The sequence below is a fragment of the Hypanus sabinus genome, chromosome 19 (genome assembly GCF_030144855.1).
Source record: "Hypanus sabinus isolate sHypSab1 chromosome 19, sHypSab1.hap1, whole genome shotgun sequence".
NCBI lineage: Eukaryota > Metazoa > Chordata > Chondrichthyes > Myliobatiformes > Dasyatidae > Hypanus > Hypanus sabinus.
The window spans coordinates 72,431,159-72,454,348 of record NC_082724.1 but is presented as its reverse complement, the minus strand read 5'-3'; the positions used below and the strand labels follow the sequence as shown (position 1 = coordinate 72,454,348).

The 23,190-nt window shown below is 41.2% G+C and overlaps 1 protein-coding gene across 2 annotated transcripts in view; it reads left to right on the top strand.

Annotated features, from left to right (window-relative positions):
• The window catches only part of LOC132378048 (calcium/calmodulin-dependent protein kinase type 1-like), a 236,646-nt gene that overhangs the window by 132,147 nt on the left and 81,309 nt on the right, over window positions 1-23,190 (top strand). For both annotated transcript variants that reach the window (XM_059944697.1, XM_059944696.1), the window contains exon 3: window positions 22,867-22,998. In XM_059944697.1, the coding sequence (XP_059800680.1) occupies window positions 22,867-22,998 (132 nt within the window). The remainder of the gene's footprint in view (window positions 1-22,866; window positions 22,999-23,190) is intronic.

The following is a 23,190-nucleotide window of genomic DNA, read 5'->3' as shown; positions in this document are numbered from 1 at the left end:
AGACCTCATTAATGTGTGCAAAGTTCTGAGTGGTAAAGATGGGGCAGACAGTGGGAAGCTTTCCCACATAAATTATAGGGCACAGTTTTGAATTAGGGTCAAGAGGTTTAGAGGGGATCCAAGAAAGAATTTTGTTTTACTCTTAGGCTGGTTGGAATCTGGAGAACACTGACTGAGTGGATGGTGGAAAAAGGCACTCTCATAACACTGAAGAAGTATATAGCCAAGGATTTAAATTGCCAAAGCCTAGAATGCTGCCAACCAAGTGTTGGTAGGTGGGTAGTTGACATCAGCATGGATATGGTGGACAAGGGCCTGCTCCTATACTGTAAGTCTAAATGTTATGGCATAAGGGTGATCCTTTAGTATGTTAGTGTTGTATTCGCAATAATGAGGGAGCATCTTAGAGCTGGAATGCTTTGGAGCCTTTTCCCTGACAGCAGGAGGGAGAAGAGATTGTATGAGGGGTGCATGGGGTCCTTCATAATGCTGTTTCCTTTACGGATGCAGCGTGTAGTGTAAGTGTCCGTGATGGTGGGAGGAGAGACACCGATGAACTTCTCAGCTGACCTCACTATCCGCTGCAGGGTCTTGCGATCCGAGATGGTGTAATTTTTGAATCAGGCAGTGATGCAGCTGCTCAAGATGCTCTCAATACAACCCCTGTAGAATGTGATGAGGATGGGGGTGGGAGATGGACTTTCCTCAGCCTTCACAGAAAGTAGAGACGCTGCTGGGCTTTCTTTGCTATGGAGCTGGTGTTGAGGGACCAGGCGAGATTCTCCACCAGATAAACACCAAGAAATTTGGTGCTCTTAACGATATAACGTGAAAGAACCATTTCCACCATTGATCTCTGCGAACACCACTAGTCACCAGTAGACAACCAGAAAAGGCCCCCTTTATTACCACTTCTTGGTTCCTGCTATGCGGGAATATATCAAGAATGTGTTCCTTTTTATCTTATGTGGTTAACTGGGTTTGCAGGGACCCCTCCTCAATTTGGCTAGACATTGAAACTTCACAAGCAAAATGCCCTCTTATTAATTTGCTTTCCTCAATAAGATGAAACTAGGTAAGGAATATTGTCACAATCCAGTAACAATTAATACAGTCTGGGCTTGGAGGGCAGTGCGACAAATTGAGGGCAACGCAGCAAAAATATCACCTTTCACTCCAATAATCGGCAGTCCAGATTTTCAGCCTGGCATAATGGATTCTGGATTTAAACTATGGATTTCTAAGCGTATTTTCCATCTAGGAGATTTGTTTGATGAAGGAATGATGATGTCTTTTAGTCAAATAGTACGGAAATTTAACATACCCAACAAGGATCTTTTTCGTTTCTTTCAGATAAGAGATTATATATTTAAAAAAATCTTTGTTTACTGATTTCTATAGTTCTGATATAAAAAAGAGGGTGTTTCGTTTTAAGGGTGAAGTCTCCATTAGTACTTTTTACAGTATCCTGAGGGAATGTTCTTGTGGAGAGGCTGAGCAGCTGGGAAGGGTCTGGGAGGAAGAGCTGGGAGTAGAAATTACAGCTGAAACATGGGAAGATATCTGTGATAATGCAAAGAAGATTTCAGTTTGTAATAGAACTGAAGCATTGCAACTCAAAATTCTGCATAGAGCCCATCTGACTCCAGATCATCTCTCAAAATTTAAGGCAGTGGTTTCTCCAATGTGTTCTAAATGTAAAGTAAATACTGGAACTTTCACCCACTGGTTTTGGAGTTGTCCCAAACTTCAGGCATACTGGAGTGATATTTTGGGTGAAATGGAAAAGATTCTGAAGATGGAGCTTGAACTGGACCCAGTGTCTTTTCTCTTAGGCTTACCCAGCAGTTGTATTATTAATGCACATCAGAAAAAACTTTTTAACATCTTGACTTTTTTTGCGAGGAAGAACATTTTACTTTGTTGGATATTGGATAAAGCCCCTGGACTTTTTGATTGATGTAAATTAATCATGGAATACCTTCCTTTGGACTTTTTGACATGCATGGTACACTCAAAAACAAATAGTTTTCATAAAACATGGCAATCTTCTCTGCAGTATGTAGATGTAAACCTGTCTGCTATACTAATAAGGGCTTTTGTGTAGGATGTTGTGGGATGTCTATATTTTGATGGAAGTGTTCTGATAGCTGATATCTGTGAGGGGAAGAAATGTAAATGAATTTGGAAATTGAATGTTTTGTTATGCTGAGCAAAAAAAAATAATAAGGATGTGTTGGAGCTTCTGAAACACGTTAGGATAAATAAGTCCATGGGGCCAGATGTAATATCTCCCAGGTTACTATGGAAAACAAGGGAAGAGATTGCTGTGCCATAGACAATGATCTTTTTGTCCTCACTTGCCACAGGAGTAGTACTGGATGATTGGAGGATGGCAAATGTTACTCCTTTGTTCAAGAAAGATAATATTGGTAAACTACTTCTGTAGAAAAATTTGCCAAGAACAGTCATAGTCATAGAACTACTATAATCATCCACCATACAAAGAAACAAATACTGATAATCTTGGGAATTATAGACCAATGTGTCTTACTTAAGTAGTGGGCAAACTTTTGGAGAGCATTCTTAAAGACAGAGTTATTAGTATTTGGAGAATCATGTCCTGATTAGAGATAGCAGAGTTTTATGAGAGATGGGTTGTGCCTCATGAGTCTGATTGACTTTTTTGAGAAATTGACAAACCTAATTGATGAAGGCAGAGTAGTGGATGTGGCGTGTATGGATTTTAGAAAGTCATTCAACAACTTCCCCATGGTAGGCTCATTCAAAAAGACAGGAGACATGGGATCCAGGGAAACATGGCTGCATTGATTTGGCATTGGCTTGCACACAGAAGGTGGTTGTAGATGGAGCGTATTCTACCTCGAGGTAAGTGACCAGTGGTGTTCTGCAGATCTGTTCTAAGACACTGTTCCTTGTGATTTTTATAAATGAGATGGATGAGGAAGTGGAAATGTGGTTTAGCAAGTTTGTAGATGACATGACAGTTATGGACAGTGTACAAGGTTGTTGTAGATCACAACAGGGTTGTGAGAGGACGCAGAGCTGGACTGAGAAGCGTCAGATGGACTTCAGTCTGGAAAAGCATGAAGCAGTACACTGGAACGTCAAGTTTGAAGGCACAGTACGATGGCAGGGTTCTTAGCATTATGGAGGAACAAAGGGACCTTGAGGTCCATGTCCATCTTGTAGCACAAGTTGTTAGGATGGTTAAGAAGGCTTATGGTGTGTTGGCCTTTATTCGTCAGGAGACTGAGTTCTGAAAGCTCTGATTAGACCATACTAGCAACATTGTGTTCAGTTCTGGTCATCTCACTATTGGAGGGATCTGGAATCTTTAGAGAGGATGCAGAGGAGATTTGCCAGGATGCTGCCTGGATAAGAGTACATATCTATGAGGAAAGGTTGAGCAAGCTAGGGCTTTTCTCTTTGGAGTGGCAACTTGATAGAGATGTATGAGATGATAGGAGACATAGCCAGAGTGACTGGTTGGTGATAAAGACACTATTTAAGAGATTCTTAGATGAGCAGATGGATAAAATAAAAGTGGGGGGCTATGTGGGAAGGAAGGGCTCAGTTGATCTTGCTGTACGTTAAAAGTTTGGTGCAATATCTTGGGTTGAAGAGCCCAATCTCAGCCAAGTTATTGAAGACAGGAGCATGTGCACTGCTCCCCTTTTGGAAATCAGTGGGCATTCCTATTATTTTGTTGACATTGAGGGAAAGTTACGAAGCTCTCCATCTCCTTCTGAATCACAGTTATTTGAGATAGGGCTCACCACGGTGCTATCATCTGAAAATCTGCAGATGGAGTTAGAGCAGAATTTGCCCACATATTCATGAGTGTGCAGGGATAGAGTAGGGTGTGTGTAGGGAGCTGAGGATGCAACCTTGTGGAGTAGAGTAGGGAGTGTGTAGGGAGCTGAGGACACAACCTTGTGGGGTAGACTAGGGAGTGTAGGGAGCTGAGGACACAACCTTATGGGGTAGAGTAGGGAGTGTGTAGGGAGCTGACAATGCAATCTTGAGGGGTAGAGTAGGGAGTGTGTAGGGAGCTGAGGACACAACCTTATGGGGTAGAGTAGGCAATGTGTAGGGAGCTGAGGGGGCAGAATCTGAATCAGCTTCAATATCACCTGCATCTGTCATGAAATTTATTAACTTTGTGGCAGCAGTAAGACTTGATAATAGCGAGAAAAAGAAAGCTGTAAGCAAATATTTGTATATAGAACAGTTAAATAAGTAGTGCAGAATGATCATGGCAAAGATGTGGTTGCCTGTCCTGCGTGGAATGGAGGATCTAGTTGTAGAGGGAGGCATTAAATCCCAGGGTCTAGAACTTAGTGATGAGATTGCTTCGAATTATAGTATTGATAGAGGACCTGTGGCCAATAAATAATACTATGGCATAAATTATTTCACTGTCCAGATGATCAAGAGATCAGTGTAGGGCCAGGGATATGATATCAGCTGGAGACTTGCTTTGGCAGTAGGTGGATTCCAGTGGGACGATGTTGTCTGGAAGGCTAGAGTTAATGCATGCCATGTCTTCATAAATGTAAATGTCAGAGCCATTGGCAGTGATGACTAAGGAATTATTTTATTGGAGATAATTTAGGAAAGTTAATTTTCCTTTGTAACTAAAGCTAGATGTAACAGCCTTTGTGTGATTGACTGATTTGGGGAGCAGACAGATGCAGTGACTTTGTTCACTATCCTTTCATGTCTCAAATTCACTCACTTTGAAGGAACAAAGGTCTCCTTGGAGAGAGTAATTATCCTTTCTGTGAAATTCCGAGTTAAAAGTAAATTTATTATCAAAGTATGTATAATTATCCTTGAAATAATCTCCACACCTTATTTACTGCAAACTAGTTTCTTATTTCCCTACCACTCTGCAGGCAGTGAATTCTAGATGATAAACTACACTGAGCAGCAAGCTGTATTCCCTCTCATCCTTCTTGTATCTTCAGGCCAAAACTTTACATCTGCATCCCGATCATTCAACTGTTCGCCAATGAAAAAAGATTTTGATCTTGTTTTGTTTCTTTTTTTTTGGCGTTGCATGAAAAGGCTGATATTTCACTGATGAATATGGCAGAGGTATCTGGAGATCATTTGGTGTAAACTAGGTTTAAAGCACAAACAATCTGAAACATTTCAGATTCCCTAGGGTGTGAGCCAATCCATAAACCAGCCCAAGAACACCATTCCACTATTTTAATGTTTTTAAATTTCTATTTCTTATTGTAATTTATAGTTTTTCATCTATTGCATTATACTGCTGCCACAAAACAAATTTCGTGATGTATGGCAGTGATATTACACCTGATTCTGATTCTGAACAAGAATTGAATTTTAATGGATTTAAAGGAATCTGTTTAAACATAGATGTGCACATTCACACACAATCATGAAAATATTTAATAACTGGATCTATGTCTTTGCTGTCTGACCATTCACAGCAGCTCTTATCATCAGAGAAACAAGTAAGATGGGTTTCAGAAAGATTTAAAAAAATAAACAATCCAAGTAGTACTGTAATCGTGAGTGATTATTCTTATGTTGAATATTTAAACTTCCACTTAGAATTAAATAATAGACACTGTGGGTGGCAATAAAATTAAAATAAGAAGCGTAGTGAGATTTACTTTATCTTTGTTTCCTGTTCTAAATTATATGACCTCAATCATATTTTTTCTGCCTGATTGAATTAAAGTTTAATCATGTCTTTTTGATGGGTTTGACTATTACTTGTGTCAAATATATGATCTGTTTAATTGCCTACTTTAAATATTTAGAGAAGCCAGCTCTTAAGTAGCTGACTACAGATAAGTGAGCTCTTCTTATCATTCTGATAAATGGTTCCCAACCTGGCAAGACACAGGTTAAAAAAAAGTTCTGACTAGAGAGCTGATTCTCTTTGAATAACAGCTTTGCTGATACAGGTTCAAAGCATGTTAAAAAATTGGTCATTAATATTAAATTTTGAAAAGCACCAGAATCTGATGACTCAGACTTAAGGAATTTGCATGGTTGAAGTCTAAAGGATAATGTGGCAGCAGCCCCTACACAATAGCCAGTTTATCTTTTCATATCATTTATGGTTGTCGTACCATCTGACTACACCTCTCTCTTGCATAACTGTTTTAGTGTATGCGGTCTCTGTGGTATACAGTACTGTGCAAATGTCTAGGGCACATATATACTGTATATTGTGTGTGTGTGTGTGTGTGTGTGTGTGTGTGTGTAAAGACTAAGACTTCTGCACAGTGCTGTCTATTATGTCTTTCCAGTAATCAAATGACTTAATACTTCTGAGCAAATAAGTGCTCTTGTATCTGTTTCCCAATCAGCTTCCTATCTTAACCAATATAGAGAACTTTGCAAAGGTCATAGCCACCCTCGCAATGACTGTGCAAGTGCTGCTGAATGTCGACTGTATTCTTTTCCACAGATGCTGCCTGGCTGGCTGGTTCTCCAGCATTTTGTGTGTGTTGCTTGGATATCCAGCATCTGCAGATTTTTCTCTTACATGTGTGTGTGCCTAAGACTTTTGCACAGTCCTGTACGGGTCTGATTGTGTTTTTCTGATTCAGTCTCCTTTAAATTGGTTTCTCTTAATTTCATTCTACGAATCTTTGTTTCTGTCATTAATTTCCTCTTGTTCTCATTCGTTTGTGTTTACACTAAGCAGCCACAATAATGAAAGACCCCAGCCACCCCAGACATTCTCTCTTCTCCCCTTTCCACTGGGCAAAAGCTTGAAAGAATGTTCCACCAGACTTATGGACAGCTTTTATCACACCGATAGCAAACACTTGAACAGATCTCTTGAATGATGAGATGGGTTCACTAACCAGAATTGGTTCCTTGGTGTGGAGGTATGATTCTTGCTTTGAGTGTGAGAGAACCCGGTTTCAAATCCTGCATGAGCCCTCCTTTGGACATCAAACGTTACAGGAAGAAGGCAGGAGAATGGGGTTCAGAAGGACAATAAATCATCCATAATGGAATAGTGGAGCAGACTTGATGGGTCAAAAGGCTTAATTCTGCTCCTAGGTCTTATGGAAATGGCTCTGGCTCATTACCATCTTTCTCTTTATCGTTTACCTGCACTGCACTTCTCAGGAGCTTTTATAATTTATTTTGCATTGTTATTGCTTTACCTCAATGGTCTGTGTAATGGTTTGATCTGTATGAACAGAACGCAAGAGCAGTACTGATGAAAGGTATCTGCCAGAAACTTTCATCCTTTATCCATTTCCATCAATGTTGCCTGACCTGCTGTTCCTCCAGCATTCTGTGTGTGTTGCTGTGGATTTCCAGCGTCTGCAAAATCTCTTGTGTTTAACCATAGGCAAGACAAGATTTTCACTGCATGTTGGTACATATGACAATAATAAACCAGTATCATCTACATGCTTTCACACACCCTCACTCAGACACATACACACATCCATCCCCACTCGAAACCCTGCCACGGATGCAGTAGTGACTCATTAACAGAGGTACCTGGTCAAGTTTTCAGAATATTGAAATATGAACTGAAAAGGGCATGAATATTCAATTGAATTACTAAGCATGTTTTTATATTTTAAGAACACACAGTATCTCGTCAGTGTGGTTGCTTAAAAATGCAAATTTGACTGGGGTTAATGTAGTTAGCTTCTTTCATACTTGTCATATCACCCCTCAAATTTTGCAAAGCTCTTGTCCATTCCCGAGTGACCATAAGGAATATGGTAGAAATTCTTAATTCTTCATTCTTATGTTGTAGTTTTCTTAACCTGTTCAAAAAATGTGGTTTTATGCAAGTTCTTGCATTTTTTTTTAAGAAGATGACATGATTGTTTCAAGGAAGTGTAGAAATTCCATTCCTCCCTTAGTCAGCTAAGCAGTAATCTGCTTGGTACCTACATTTTCTTAGAGGCAAAAACAAAGCTGACTACTACAGCAATCATGGTTTGTTGTAATTTGTGTTTCACTTTCAGAGCTAAGACACTTTGGTGACTGAAATTGAATAGACAAGATGTAATGTTAAGGCATAATGTTGAGCACCTCTGCTCCGTCCGCAAAAAGCAGTATTTGCCTGTGGCCAACCATTTCAATTCCTATCCCCATTCCCGTTCTGACATATTGGTCCATGGTTTCCTCTTCTGCCCCATTGAGGCCAGCTTCAGGGTGGAGGAGGAACACCTTACATTCTGTCTGGGTTGCCTGCAACCTGATGGCAGAAATATCCATTTCTCTTTCTGGTAATTCATTTAAGTTCTCCCATCCCTCTTTGCTCCTATTCCATTTCTTATTGCTCTTACTACCTCCTCCCACCTGCCTAATCACCTCTTCCTTCCCTTTCTCCCATGGTCCACTCTCCTCTCCTATCAGGTTCCTTCATTTCCATCCCATTGCCTTTTCTGCCTACCTGGCTTCACCTATCACCTTCTAGCTTGTCCATTCGTGACTTCCTCCAGCTTTTTATGAGTGCTCTGTGCAGTTTTATGGAGGTCCATGTTGACAGTTCAGTATGGATGGTGAGGTTTATTGAGGCCAGAGTAAACTAGCTGATGCAATGGACCTGGATTTGGATGCTGTGCTTCAGTGTGTCGCTCACTCAGAAGCAATACTTTGAATTTTATTGAGGAAGCTGTATCCCAAACTGTTTAGGAAGTAGCTTCTATCACTGCGTGTTTTTAATCATCAATCTGACCAGCCAACCCTGGAATATAATTTATGTGCTGTTACAGGTAAACAATTTAGTTCGCTTGGGCAGCATAGCAGTGAGCTACTGTTGCAGGCTGTGCCGTTAGCCTTTGGAGTTGAGTCCCAGCTCCTCTGTACATCCTTCCTGTACAATATGTGGGTATCCTCCCACAATGGGTCATTGTAAATTGTTGGGGTTAAATTGGAATTGCCAGCAGTTCCCAGGACACTGCAGCTCGAAGAGCCAGAAAGGCTACCTCTGTGTTCTGTCCCTAAATAAATAAATCTTGTTTATGTTCTTGGCATTGATAGAGTGAAATGAAGACTATTCATCATTTTATTCAGAAATTGAGGATTTTTTTGTTATGTTAGACTAATCAAATCCGAAACAGGACTTGCAGTCCTGAAAACTGTTTCAGCTCCTACGGATCACAGCTAATTTGTGTCTTAACTCCATTTACCTTCTTTGGTTCTCTAAACTGCGTTATCCTTGACTAATATGTCATTTAGTGATTGTACAGTGCACACTCTCCAAGCAAATGCACAATTATATTGGAATGTGGTAAAGCTATTTGAATGTAAGCCAACTGACCAAGTTATTGTGTACAATAATGTACTTGAAAGACATGTTGTGAGTTAAAAATGAGAAATTGCCAACACAAATGGGAGAGTGAACAGTGGTAATTTTGCTCAATGGATAACAATTGAAATGAATAAAATAAACTATAAACATGAGATTCTGCAGATGCTGGAAATCCAGAGCAACACACACACACACACACACACAGACACACACACACACACACACACACACACACACACACACACACACACACACACACACACACACACACACACACACACACACACACACACACACACACACACACACACACACGGAACTGAGCAGATCAGGCAGCATCTATAATAAACAGTTGACTCTTTGGGCCGAGATCCTTCATTAGGCCTGGAAAGGAAGAGGGAAGATGCCGGGATAGAAAGGATGGGGGTGGGGGGGACTAGCTAGAAGATGATGAGAGTAGGCGGGTGGGTAGGGAAGGTAAAGGTTGGATAAGAAGGAATCTGATAAGAGAGGAGGGTGGACCATAGGAGAAAAAGAAAGAGAAGGGCAGCTGGGGGAGGTGATAGGCAGGTGAGGAGAAGCCTCATAGTGGGGAAGAGGGAAGGGGGGGGTGGAATTACCAGAAGGAGAAATCAATGTTCATGCACTGCTTCTGCATTTCTATAGATGCTGTCTGACCTGATGCATTTTGTGTGTGTTGCTCTAAAATAACTTGCAGTTATATGATACCTATCATCTCCTTGCACGATATTCCAGAGTAGACTACAACCAATGAGAGCTCAGTTGGATAGTCAGGAGAATGTTTCCCCGACTAAGAATTGTCAGAATCAAAATCAGGTTTATTATCACTGACACATATCATGAAATCATGAAGCTGTGAGTCTAAAAATAAACAGGAAAATCCAGAGAAACACACAAAATGCTGGAACTCAGCAGGCCAGGCAGAATCTTATTGACGTTTTGGTCTGAGGCACTGTTTCAGGATTGGAAAGGAAGGGGGAAGATGACAGAATAAAAATGTGGAGAGAGGGAAGGAGAGTGACTTCCCTCTGGTGCCCCTCCTCCTTCCCTTCCTCCTATGATCTACTCTCCTCTCCTATCTGCTCTGGACTTTTAACCTTCCCACCTACCGGGCTTCGCCTGTCACCTTCTAGAAAGTCCTCCTTCCCCTCTCCCCACATTCTTATTCTGGCATCTTTTCCTTTTCTTTCAAGTCCGAAAGAGGGTTCTTGGCCTGAAGCATCACTGTTAATTCATTAACATAGATGCTGCCTGGTCTGCTGAGTTCCTCCAGAATTTTGTGTTTACAAATAAATGGTAATCCAATTAGGACTGAAATGATGAGAAATTGTTTTACTCAAGAAATGGTAATTAGTTTGTAATTCTCTCCCATCAGTTGTGGAGGTTTTGTTATTGATTTCAGTCAAAACTGGGATTGAAATGTGAGAAAAATCAACAGATGGGAGAATGAGGCAGGAAAATTGTCTAAGATAAAGAGCAGCCATCATCCTTTTTGAAAGTTGGAGCAGGCTAGAGAGGCTGGAAGTCTGCTCCTGCCCCTGCACAGGACACGGGACGTGAACGAGCTGCAGAGGGTCACACTCACACGGGACACGGGATGTGAACGAGCTGCAGAGGGTCACACTCACACGGGACACGGGATGTGAACGAACTGCAGAGGGTCACACTCACACGGGACACGGGATGTGAACAAGCTGCAGGGGGTCACACTCACACGGGACACGGGATGTGAACGAGCTGCAGAGGGTCACACTCACACGGGACACGGGATGTGAACGAGCTGCAGAGGGTCACACTCACACGGGACACGGGATGTGAACGAGCTGCAGAGGGTCACACACGGGATGTGAACGAACTGCAGAGGGTCACACTCACACGGGATGTGAGCGGGCTGCAGAGGGTCACACTCACACGGGACACGGGATGTGAACGAACTGCAGGGGGTCACACTCACACGGGACACGGGATGTGAACGATCTGCAGAGGGTCACACTCAGACGGGATGTGAACGGGCTGCAGAGGGTCACACTCACACGGGACATGGGATGTGAACGAGCTGCAGAGGGTCACACTCACACGGGATGTGAACGAGCTGCAGAGGGTCACACTCACACTGGACACGGGATGTGAATGAACTGCAGAGGGTCACACTCACACGGGACACGGGATGTGAACGAGCTGCAGAGGGTCACACTCACACGGGATGTGAACGAGCTGCAGAGGGTCACACTCACACGGGACACAGGATGTGAACGAGCTGCAGACGGTCACACACACACGGGACACGGGATGTGAACGAGCTGCAGAGGGTCACACTCACACGGGACACGGGATGTGAACGAGCTGCAGAGGGTCACACTCACACGGGACACAGGATGTGAACGAGCTGCAGAGGGTCACACTCACACGGGACACGGGATGTGAACGAGCTGCAGAGGGTCACACTCACACGGGACACGGGATGTGAACGAGTTGCAGGGGGTCACACTCACACGGGACACGGGATGTGAACGAGCTGCAGAGGGTCACACTCACACGGGACACGGGATGTGAACGAGCTGCAGAGGGTCACACTCACACGGGACACGGGATGTGAATGAACTGCGGAGGGTCACACTCACACGGGGCACGGGATGTGAACGAGCTGCAGAGGGTCACACTCACACGGGATGTGAACGAGCTGCAGAGGGTCACACTCAAACAGGACACGGGATGTGAATGAGCTGCAGAGGGTCACACTCACACGGGACACGGGATGTGAATGAGCTGCAGAGGGTCACACTCACACGGGACACGGGATGTGAATGAGCTGCAGAGGGTCACACTCACACGGGACACGGGATGTGAACGAGCTGCAGAGGGTCACACTCACACGGGACACAGGATGTGAACGAGCTGCAGAGGGTCACACTCACACGGGACACGGGATGTGAACGAGCTGCAGAGGGTCACACTCACACGGGACACGGGATGTGAATGAACTGCGGAGGGTCACACTCACACGGGGCACGGGATGTGAACGAGCTGCAGAGGGTCACACTCAAACAGGACACGGGATGTGAATGAGCTGCAGAGGGTCACACTCACACGGGACACGGGATGTGAATGAGCTGCAGAGGGTCACACTCACACGGGACACGGGATGTGAATGAGCTGCAGAGGGTCACACTCACACGGGATGTGAACGAGCCGCAGAGGGTCACACTCACACGGGACACAGGATGTGAACGAGCTGCAGAGGGTCACACTGACACAGGACATGGGATGTGAATGAGCTGCAGAGGGTCACACTCACACGGGATGTGAACGAGCCGCAGAGGGTCACACTCACACGGGATGTGAACGAGCTGCAGAGGGTCACCCTCACACGGGACAGTTAGTGTAGCGGTTAGCGCCACGCTGTGTCAGGGTTCATAGTTCAAATCCGGCATTCTCTGTAAGGAGCGTGTATGTCCTCCCCGTGGAATGCGTGGGTTTCCTCCGAGTGCTCTGGTTTCCTCCCGCAGTCCAAAGACATACCTTTAATTGGTCACTGTAAGCTGTCCTGTGAGTACATTGAGGTCGTTGGGGTCACTGGGTGGTGTGGCTTGAGGCCAGAAAGGCCTATTCCACACTGCACTTCTAACAAGTCAATGCATTATTTTGTAAAATACACAGTGAAGATTAGAATTGAAGAAACATGTTGTTTTAGTAAATATAATGCTATGAAGAGTTGATGTGTAAATGGGCTGTATCGTCAGAGAGTCCATGCCCGTGGTCGGTTGTCACTGTGTGGTTGTTTATTTTGGAAGGTGTGTTCAGTACTAATGCTTTAAAACAATGAGATAATTAGAGTTCCTTGTACACTTAAGGCAGTTGTAGGCACCAGAATTCCTTGTAGACCAACAAAATACTCGAAGAACTCAGCAGGCCAGGCAACATCTAATGAAAAGAGTACAGTCAAAGTTTCAGGCCGAGACCCTCCATCAGGACTGGAGAGAAAAAAGATGACGTATCGGAGTAAGAAGGTGGGGAGAGGGGAGGAAGAAACACCGGGTGATAGGTGAAACGGTGGTGGGGGGGAATGGTGAAGTAGAGCTGGGAAGTTGACTGTTGAAGGAGATACAAGGCTGGAGAAGGGGAATCTGATAGGAGAAGACCTAAGGCCATGGAGGAATGAAAAAGGAGGGAGGAGAACCAGAGGAAGGCGATGGGCAGGCAAGGAGATAAGGTGAGAGGGGGAAAAGGGGATGGGGAATGGAGAGGAGGGTGGGGTTGGGGGCATTACCGGAAGTTTGAGAAATCAGTATTCATGCCATCAGGTTGGAGACACACCGGACAGAATACAAGGTGTTGCTCCTCCAACCTTTCTTTTTCAATCTTTTTATTGAATTTCATATATAAAAAAAACATAATATAATAATAAATAGGTTATAAATGCATAAGACTTGAAATTGAATTAATAGTAGGATAACAATATCCTATTAAAATATCAACTGAAAAACATAGTACATTATCAATCAAGTCTATAATAATTATATGAAAAAAATAAAAATAATCATCAAAAGAAAAAGAAAAAATTATAAAAATACAGGCAAAAAATATAAAAAAATACTAAACTAAACTAACATGGGCAATAATAACAGTTTATTTGTATATGATAGTGCCAAAAACTCCGGAACTCCATACCTGAACAAGAATAAGTAAAGAGAAGGTCTGGAAGATGCCAAATTAATTCATATGAAAATGTCGAATGAACGGTCCCCAAGTTTCTTCAAATTTAATTGATGAGTCAAAAATAGTGCTTCTAATTTTTTCCAAACTCAGAAAAGAAATAGTTTGAGAGAACCACTGGAACGTGGTAGGAGGATTTACTTCTTTCCAATTTTGTAATATAGACCTTCTGGCCATTAATGTTACAAAAGCAATCATTCATCTAATTGAAGGGGAAAACTGATTACCATCCTCATTTGGTATACCAAAAATTGCAGTAATAAAATGAGGCTGTAAATCGATATTCCAAATTGAGGAAATGGTAGCAAATATGTCCTTCCAATAGTTATGTAAAGTGGGACATGACCAAAACATGTGGGTCAATGAAGCCACATCTGAATGACATCTGTCACATTGAGGGTTAATATGAGAATAGAATTGAGCAAGCTTATCTTTAGACATATGAGCTCTATGTACAATTTTAAATTGTATTAAAGCATGTTTAGAACATATAGAAGAAGAATTAACCATTTGTAAAATTTTTTCCCATTTTTCTATTGATATATTATATTGAAGTTCTTTTTCCCATTCTTGTTTAATTCTACCTGATATTTCTGGTTGTATCTTCATAATCATATTATAAATAAAAGCCACTAATCCCTTCTGATAGGGATTTAAGGTAAAAATCATACCTAAAAAGTCCATTGAAGTTGAATTGGGGAAGGATGGTAGAATTTTATGTAAAAAATTTCTAATTTGTAAATATCTAAAAAAGTTAGATTTAGGTAACTCAAATTTGTTGGAAAGTTGGTCGAAAGACATCAAACTACCTTCAAAGAAGAGATCACGAAAGCATTTTATACCTTTCCTTTTCCATATGCTAAAGGCTTGATCTGTCAAAGAAGGTTTGAAAAAAAAATTAAGTAAAATAGGGCTATCAAGAACAAAGTTTTTCAGAGTAAAAAATTTATGAAATTGAGACCAAATTCGTAATGTATGTTTGACAACAGCGTTGGATATCTGTTTATTGAATTTAACTAAATCGGCAGAAAGAGAAGAACCCTGAACGGAGAATAGAGAATATCCCTGTGCCTCATTGCATTCTAAATTTACCCACTGTGGGCACAATGGTGAATCCAAATCTAATTTCCAATATATTAAGTTACGAATATTATTCGCCCAATAGTAAAATCTAAACTTAGGTAGAGCTAAACCACCATCTTTTTTAGATTTTTGTAATTGCCTTTTACTTAACCTGGGATTTTTATTTTGCCACACAAATGAAGAAATTTTTGAATCAATGTTATCAAAAAAAGATTTAGGAATAAAAATTGGTAAAGCTTGAAATAAATATAAAAATTTCGGTAGAATCATCATTTTAATAGCATTAATCCGACCAACTAATGATAAGGATAAGGGAGACCATCTTGTAGTAAGTTGTTGAATTTGATAAAGCATAGGTAGAAAATTCAATGTAAATAAATCTTTATATTTCTTAGTAATTTTTATACCTAAATAGATAAAGTTATCATCAACAACTTTAAATGGTGTCCTTTCATTCAATAAAGTTTGTGCGTTTAAAGGGAATAAATCACTCTTATCCAAGTTTAGTTTGTAACCAGAAGAACTACCAAATTGAGCCAACAAGGATAAAATAGCGGGAATAGACCTGTCAGGATCAGAAATATATAACAACAAGTCATCAGCATAAAATGATAACTTGTATAATTTCTCATTATGGGTAATACCAAAAATATTAGGAGATTCACGAATAGCAATGGCTAAAGGTTCTAATGCAATATTAAACAATAAAGGACTTAAGGGACAACCTTGTCTCGTACCACGAGATAATTGAAAAAAAGAAGATCTGTAATTATTTGTAAGAACAGAAGCAACAGGTTTATGATATAAAAGGAATACCGATTCCTAATAAAACCAGTTTGGTCTTCTGAAATAATCTGTGATAGTACCTTTTCTAACCTAATGGCTAAAATTTTTGTAAGAATCTTAGAATCTACATTTAATAGTGATATAGGGCGATAAGATGCACATAGAGTGGGATCCTTATCTTTTTTAAGAATTAAAGAAATAGTAGCTTCATAAAAAGACTGAGGTAATCTCTTCTTAACAAATGCTTCCTTAAAAATTTCACATAGCCAAGGGGAAAGCAAAGAAGAAAAAGTTTTAAAAAATTCTATAATATAACCATCAGGACCAGGAGCTTTCCCTGAATTCATTGATGAGATAGCCTCTCCTACTTCGGCCATAGAGATAGGAGCATCAAACAAGCTACGATCTTCATCTGTCAGTTTGGGAATATTCAAATTGTTAAAAAAGTTATCCATCATGGACAGATCGCTGTCAAATTCTGATTGATATAAAGATTTATAAAAATCTTGAAAAGTGTTATTGATTTCTTTATAATCAGTAGTCAGATTGCCGTCTTGTTTACGAATTTTAATAATTTGTCGCTTAGTCGAAATAGCTTTTAATTGGTTAGCTAATAATTTACCAGTTCGATCACTATGGATATAAAATTGGGCCCTGGTCCTAATTAATTGATTCTCAATTGAAGAAGATAATAATAAGCTATGCTCCATTTGAAGCTCAACTCTTTTCTTATAAAGTTCTTTGGTAGGAGTCACGGAATAAATCTTATCAATTTCTTTAATTTTATCCACTAATAAAGCAATATCTAAATATCTTTGTTTTCTTTTACCGACAGAATATGAGATAATTTGTCCACGGATAAAAGCCTTAAAAGAATCCCAAAGTATTCCTCTGTCAATCTCTTCTGTATAGTTTGTTGAGAAAAACAAGTCAATTTGCTGTTTTATGTAGGTGATGAATTCTGGATCTTGAAGCAAAGTAGCGTTAAGTCTCCAAGATCTAGTATTATTAGAAAAGTCCGAAATCTTGATAGATAACTTCAAAGGTGCATGATCTGAAATAGCAATAGAATCATATTTACAATCAATAACATCTGTTAATAAATGATGATCAATAAGAAAATAATCAATTCTAGAATAACTGTGATATACATGTGAAAAAAAAAAAGAAAATTCTTTATCTTTAGGGTTCAAAAACCACCATATTTCAGTAATTCCCGAATCAACCATAAAAGAATTAATAAGTGAGGCTGATCTATTCGGAAGAATTCGAATAGGTTTAGATCTATCCATTGAAGGATTCAAACAACAATTGAAATCTCCACCCATTATCAACATATATTCATTTAGATTAGGAAGGGAAGTAAATAAATGTTTAAAAAATTCAGGGCAGTCAAAGTTTGGAGCATAAATATTAACTAGAACCACTTTTCGATTAAAAAGTGAACCAGTTATCAACAGAAATCTGCCCTGTGGATCAGAAATAATTTCATGATGTGTAAACGAAATTGAAGGGTCTATAAAAATAGATACACCCCTAATTTTGGTGGTAGAATTCGAGTGGAATTGTTGACCTTTCCAGAACCTAAAAAAGTGTTGATTATCCTCCCTCCTAATATGGGTCTCCTGTGCAAAAATAATATTAGCATTTTGCTCCTCCAACCTGAGTGTGGCCTTATCACGGCAGTAGAAGAGGCTGTGGGTAGACATTTCGGAATGGGAGGTGGAAGATTGCGCTTTTTCTGGTGGATGGAATGTAGGTGTTTGGTGAAGTGGTCTTCCAATGGACGTCAGGTCTCCCTGATATACAGGAGGCCACGCTGGAAGCACCGGATATGGTATATGACCTCAACAGATGACGTGTCGCCTCACCTGGAAGGACAGTTTTGGCCCTGAATGGTGGTGAGGGAGGAGGTATAGGGACAGGTATAGCACTTGTTCCACTGCAAGGGTAAGTGCCAGGAGGGAGATCAGTGGGGAGGGCCAAATGGTCAAGGGAGTCACTTAGGGAGCGATCCCTCTGGAAAGCAGGAAGTGGGGAGGGGGGAGGATGTGCTTGGTGGTGGGATCCTGTTGGAGATAGTGGAAGTTTCAGAGAGTTATGTGCTGGGTGTGAAGGCTAGTGGGGTGGTAGGTGAGGACAAGAGGAATCCCATCCCTGGTAGGGTGGTGGGAGGATGGATGAGGGCAGCCGTGCGCAAAATGGGAGAGATGTGGTTGAGGCATCATTGATGGTGCACAAGGGGAAGCCCCTGTCTTTGAAAAAGGAGGACATCTACTTCGTTCTGGAATGAAAAGCCTCATCCTGAGAGCAGATATGACAGAGATGGAGGAAATGAGAGAAGGGGTGGCATTTCAACGTGTAAAAGGGTGGGAAGAGGCATACTCCAGGTAGCTATGAGAGTCAGTGGGTCTATAATAGTCATCAGTAGATAAGCTGTCTCCAGAGAATTCCTTGTATCAGGTTTCATTGTCTTTAATTTAGGAGATTATCTTCTCAGAAGCAGTTTTGCAAATTCTGAAGGCATGATACTTAAAAAAGAAAGAGAAAGTGTGCTCTGTACTGCCCGAAGCACTGATATTAAAATTAGTTTAACCTTCCTTGAATTAATTAAATTCTTACTTAAAGATAATCACACAATTCTTTCTGCTCTCAGCTTCGTGGTGTAACAGTGGTATAATTTGTTCCTGGCAGGTCCACGATTCAAGCAGGAAGCACAGTTGCTTCAAGTTAGTGAAAAATTAAATTAAATTGGTTAGATTGGTTTAAAGGAGGATTAATCTGAAGCATTTAGATAAGCAGTTTGTTACAGCTAGCTCAGAGAAGACCTACCCACAGTGGCCATATTGGAGGTAGACCCTTGGCTGAGGTACCGGAATATCAGGAGCCCGGCATGGGTTGCTACCTTCAGTGGAAGTATAGTTATTTCAAGAGTCGCTGGCAGATCGTCAGCTTGGTGAAAGATGTACATTGGTTTGCCCAGAAATTGTTCTGGCAGTGCCTCAGGCGGTCCAAGGAGGAATGCTGATGGCCGGCACATTTCAGGCCGCAGGGGGGCTCTGAGGGGGGACTACAGTATAGGTTCTTGTGATACTGCAGAGAAAGAGGCTGGCTTAGATGAGGAAGCCCCTCAATTACTGTCGCAGTATACCACCCCAGGGAGCCATGTAAGTGGGAGCAGTGCTGTTGATGTGTAGCACTGTAATAGAACAGAACTGAAAGCATTGAATGTGAATATAAGAATGAGAAGTCATAACAGTATATTCTTGCAAAGATTTTGTACGATGAATAATGTCTATTTTGATATATATTAAAAAAGTTACATTGCAATATATGGTTATGTTTACATCACAGTCTGCTGTGCTGTAGATATTACTTCCTGTCATGGAAGAAGGTGGAGAGGTAAGATACAGATAGGATGGTTAGATTTGGTCAAGTTGCTGCAGTGGATAGAAACATACCGTAAAATAGTTTCCCATTTTAACATTACAAACATTAAATTTATGCTGACTGACAAATTGATTAGTACAGTGTGGCATTAATCTATCAGTAGTCTAATGTCAATAGGAGAAAATGACATTAATTGAGAACATCGGAAGTGGACTCCACCACATAACCGGAGTACATGTTGTGGAAATCACTGGACAGGAGAGGCTATGCAACCTGACAACACTGTTCTCAGCTGTAACACTGAAGATCTATACTCAGAACTAGCTGGGCTTCCAAGTAAGCTGTTCCAGTACTCAACACTGCATGACTCTTGACGATGGAGAGGATTTTTACAAGTGCACAGGGTGGGTAAGAAGGTCTGTTGGCTCTCATTAGTTGTAGGATTGAGTTTCAGGGTTGTGAGGTAATGTTGCAGCTCTATAAAACCTTGATGAGACCTCACTAACAGTATTGTGTCCAGTCGCCTCATTATCGGAAGGATGCAGAAGCTTTAGAGAGGGTGCAGAGGATAACTTGTGAGGATAGGTTCAGCAAACTAGGGCTTTTCTCTTTGGAATGATGGAAGATGAAAGGTGATTTGATAGAGGTGTATAAAATGATAAGAGGACAGATTGAGTTGATAGTTGGAGACTTTATCCCAGGGCTGAAATGGTTAATGAGGGGACATAATTTTAAGGTGATTTGAGGGAAGTTTAGGGAGGATGTCAGAGGTAAGTTCCTTACACAGAGAATGTCTTGCAGGGTGATGGTAAAGGCAGATACATTAGGGGAATTTAAGAACCTCTTATATTGGCACATGGATGAACGAAAAATGGGTTCAATTAATTAAAAAGTCAGCTGAACATTGTGGAGCAAAAGGCCTGTACCAAGCTGTAATGTTCTATGTTGTAAGGCACTGGTGAGGCCTGCCTCGGAGTATTGCGAGGAGTTTGGGGCCCCTTATTTGCTGACATTGGAGAGGGTTCTGAGGAGGTTCGCAAGAATGAAAGGGTTAACGTGTACGGAGCCTTTGCTGGTTCTGGGCTTGTACTCGCTAGAATTTAGAAGAATGAAGGGGGATATCATTGAAACCGATCAAATATTGGAAGACCTTGATAAAGTGAGTGTGAAGACAGCGTTCCTTTGGTGAGGGAGTCTAGGACCAGAGAGCACAGCCTCAAATTAGAGAGATGTCCTTTTAGAACAGAGAAGAGGAGGAATTTCTTTAGCCAGAGGTTGATAAATCTATGGAATTTGTTGCCACAGGTAGCCATGGAGTCAGGTCACTGGGTGCATTTAAGGTGGAGGTTGATAGGAGAATAGGGTTAAGAGGGTAATGGATCAGCCATAATGAAATGGTGGAGAAGGCTTAATGGATCAAATGGTCAAACTCAGCTTCTGTGTCTTATGGTCTTATGCTTGACATACATCCTGTTGACAAAAGTACTAGACAAATCTAATTCTGCCCAATTGCTTTACTGCCTGTCAGCAGCCAGTTGGTGGAAGGTGTGGGTGACAGTGCACATGCATTCCTGACACTAGACTCATGAAACAGACACAGCTGCAACAACAGTGCAGGGCAGGGCAACTCCCATAGTAATTACAATAGCTGCTAAATGCCCTACAAGGTTGTCTCCATGGTAATTAGTGGCCTGAAAGGTGCAAGCACATCCTTCCTTGATGAAGCCTGTTCAGGAACGGGATTTTCACATGAACTATTCATGTAGGGACAATGACCTCAGGAGTGAGTGATCAGCTCGGGGTTCGTGCACAGAATGTCCAAACATGTATAAGAATGCCTGATGCAAGGGACATACATTCAGGGTGGGAGTGGCAAGTTCAATAGCAGCTTAGTGGAGAGCACAACACTTTACAGAACTAGTGACCTCCGATGTGGGTTCAATTCCCGCACTGTCTGGAAGGAGTTTGTATGTTCACCTGTGAGCATGGGGGTAGCCTCTGGGCGCTCCAGTCTCCTCTTACATTCCAAAGGTGTACAGGTTAGGGTTAGTAAGATGTGGGCACCAGAAACACGGTGACACGTGTGGGCTGTCCCCAGCCCATCCTTGGACTTGACACAATTTGATACAAAGGACATGCTCATCTCACAATGATGCAGGTATATTTGTGATGCATATTCGTTGTCCAGGGTCAAGAGGCCAGGCTCAACTTTCTCACATACCCACTGACACTTGTAGAGATCAAAAAGTTGTTTTGAGTAAGTTAAACTTACTATCAATATTCTTTGTTAAACTTCTTGTCATAAATTGAAGCCAATCAATTTTTAATTGAAGTGGAAAGCAATAATTAGTCTGAAATCAAAAAGACAATTTTGCAAATAAACAGCACTGTCTGCAGAACAATGTGGGGCTGGCTGCTCAGCAGATGCAGTGCAAGACAATGGGGTTATGTTAATGGCCTGCTTCAAATAGGACAATGCTGACTAGTTGTTCAATTTAAGCAAACTTGCAGACCAGATTGATACTATCACATGACATGTTAAATAGATGATCTGAAAATAGTCTGTGTATTGAAGAGAGTCAGCTTCACAATATTAATTGTATCTAGGAATTTCTGTTCACAAAAGCTTTTAGACTAACTTTGTGAAAATTTATCTGAAAAATTTCACATATGTGTAGTCACACAAGTGGCAGAAAGGTGGTATGAATGTAAGAGGGCTGTCAGGCTTGTTAGGAATGGTTAAAGAACATCAGAAAGAATGACAGAAAGACAGGTGAATTCGGATCCATTCCACTGCCTTCAGTTTCTGTGATGGATGATTTGTCCCTCTGTAACTTGTTGATGCATTATTGTAGCTTATGGGAATTGTACCTGTGTTTTGGACATCTTTGTGGGTTAGAAATTGTTTGAAATTTGGAAATCTTTTGTAAGGTAGAAATCCTCTGTGAGTTTTAAATGTGTTTTAAGGATTTTGTCTGGATTTAAATGTATATCTCTAAAAATAAACTGTGTCTGCTTGAACTACTTTATAGCTCGAAGCATCTCCTACTTGGTAGAGAGGAGGAGCCCAACCCACAAATAGTGGGCATTATTAGCTAAACGTGCAGTGGAGGAAAGACAGGGAGGTGAACTAGTCTTTCAAGAGTCAGTATAACCTCCCCTTAATGAGGGTAGCTAGCCAGATTGGACAGGGCTGAAGTTAAACTTGTTTGAGTTTAGAACTTCATGGCCAGCATACACAATGCCACGTTTCAATGTAGATTTGACAAATAAAGCTAATTTTTAATCTTTACTCTTTTGTATAATTGGAGAGAATATTTAGAATAATGTTACTAAGTCAAACAGTCCACTCTTCTGCCTAACTTGTGAGTGAATATGTCGGAGTAATTCTTTGCTCCACAACATTAGTAATAGTGTCAAACATCTTCCATTAGTTTGGTATCGATGTATTCACACTACGTGATTGAATGGCGGTCCCATGCTAAGCAGCTTCACTGGATAGGTTCTTCAAAAAATCAACACTGTGCAAGAAAAAAACTAATGTTTCTGCCATCTTTCAATTTCAGAGGCGCCTTCTCTGAAGTGGTCCTGGCTGAGGAGAGGCAGACCCAGAAACTGGTGGCCATAAAGTGTATTCCCAAGAAGGCTTTGGAGGGGAAAGAGAACAGCATTGAAAATGAGATTGCTGTCCTTAGGAAGTAAGTATTAGAACTTACCTAAGTAAAAGAAACCAACAAAACTTTAAGTGGGTGAATAAAGCACTGGTGAAGTGAACTGTTTCCAATTGCAGTCCAATTAAAAGAAGGGTATTCGTTTGACAGTCTTGGCTTGCATCCGAGTGTGAAAACTCTTGGCAAATTGCTTATTTATCAAGATTGCACTGTGTAGAT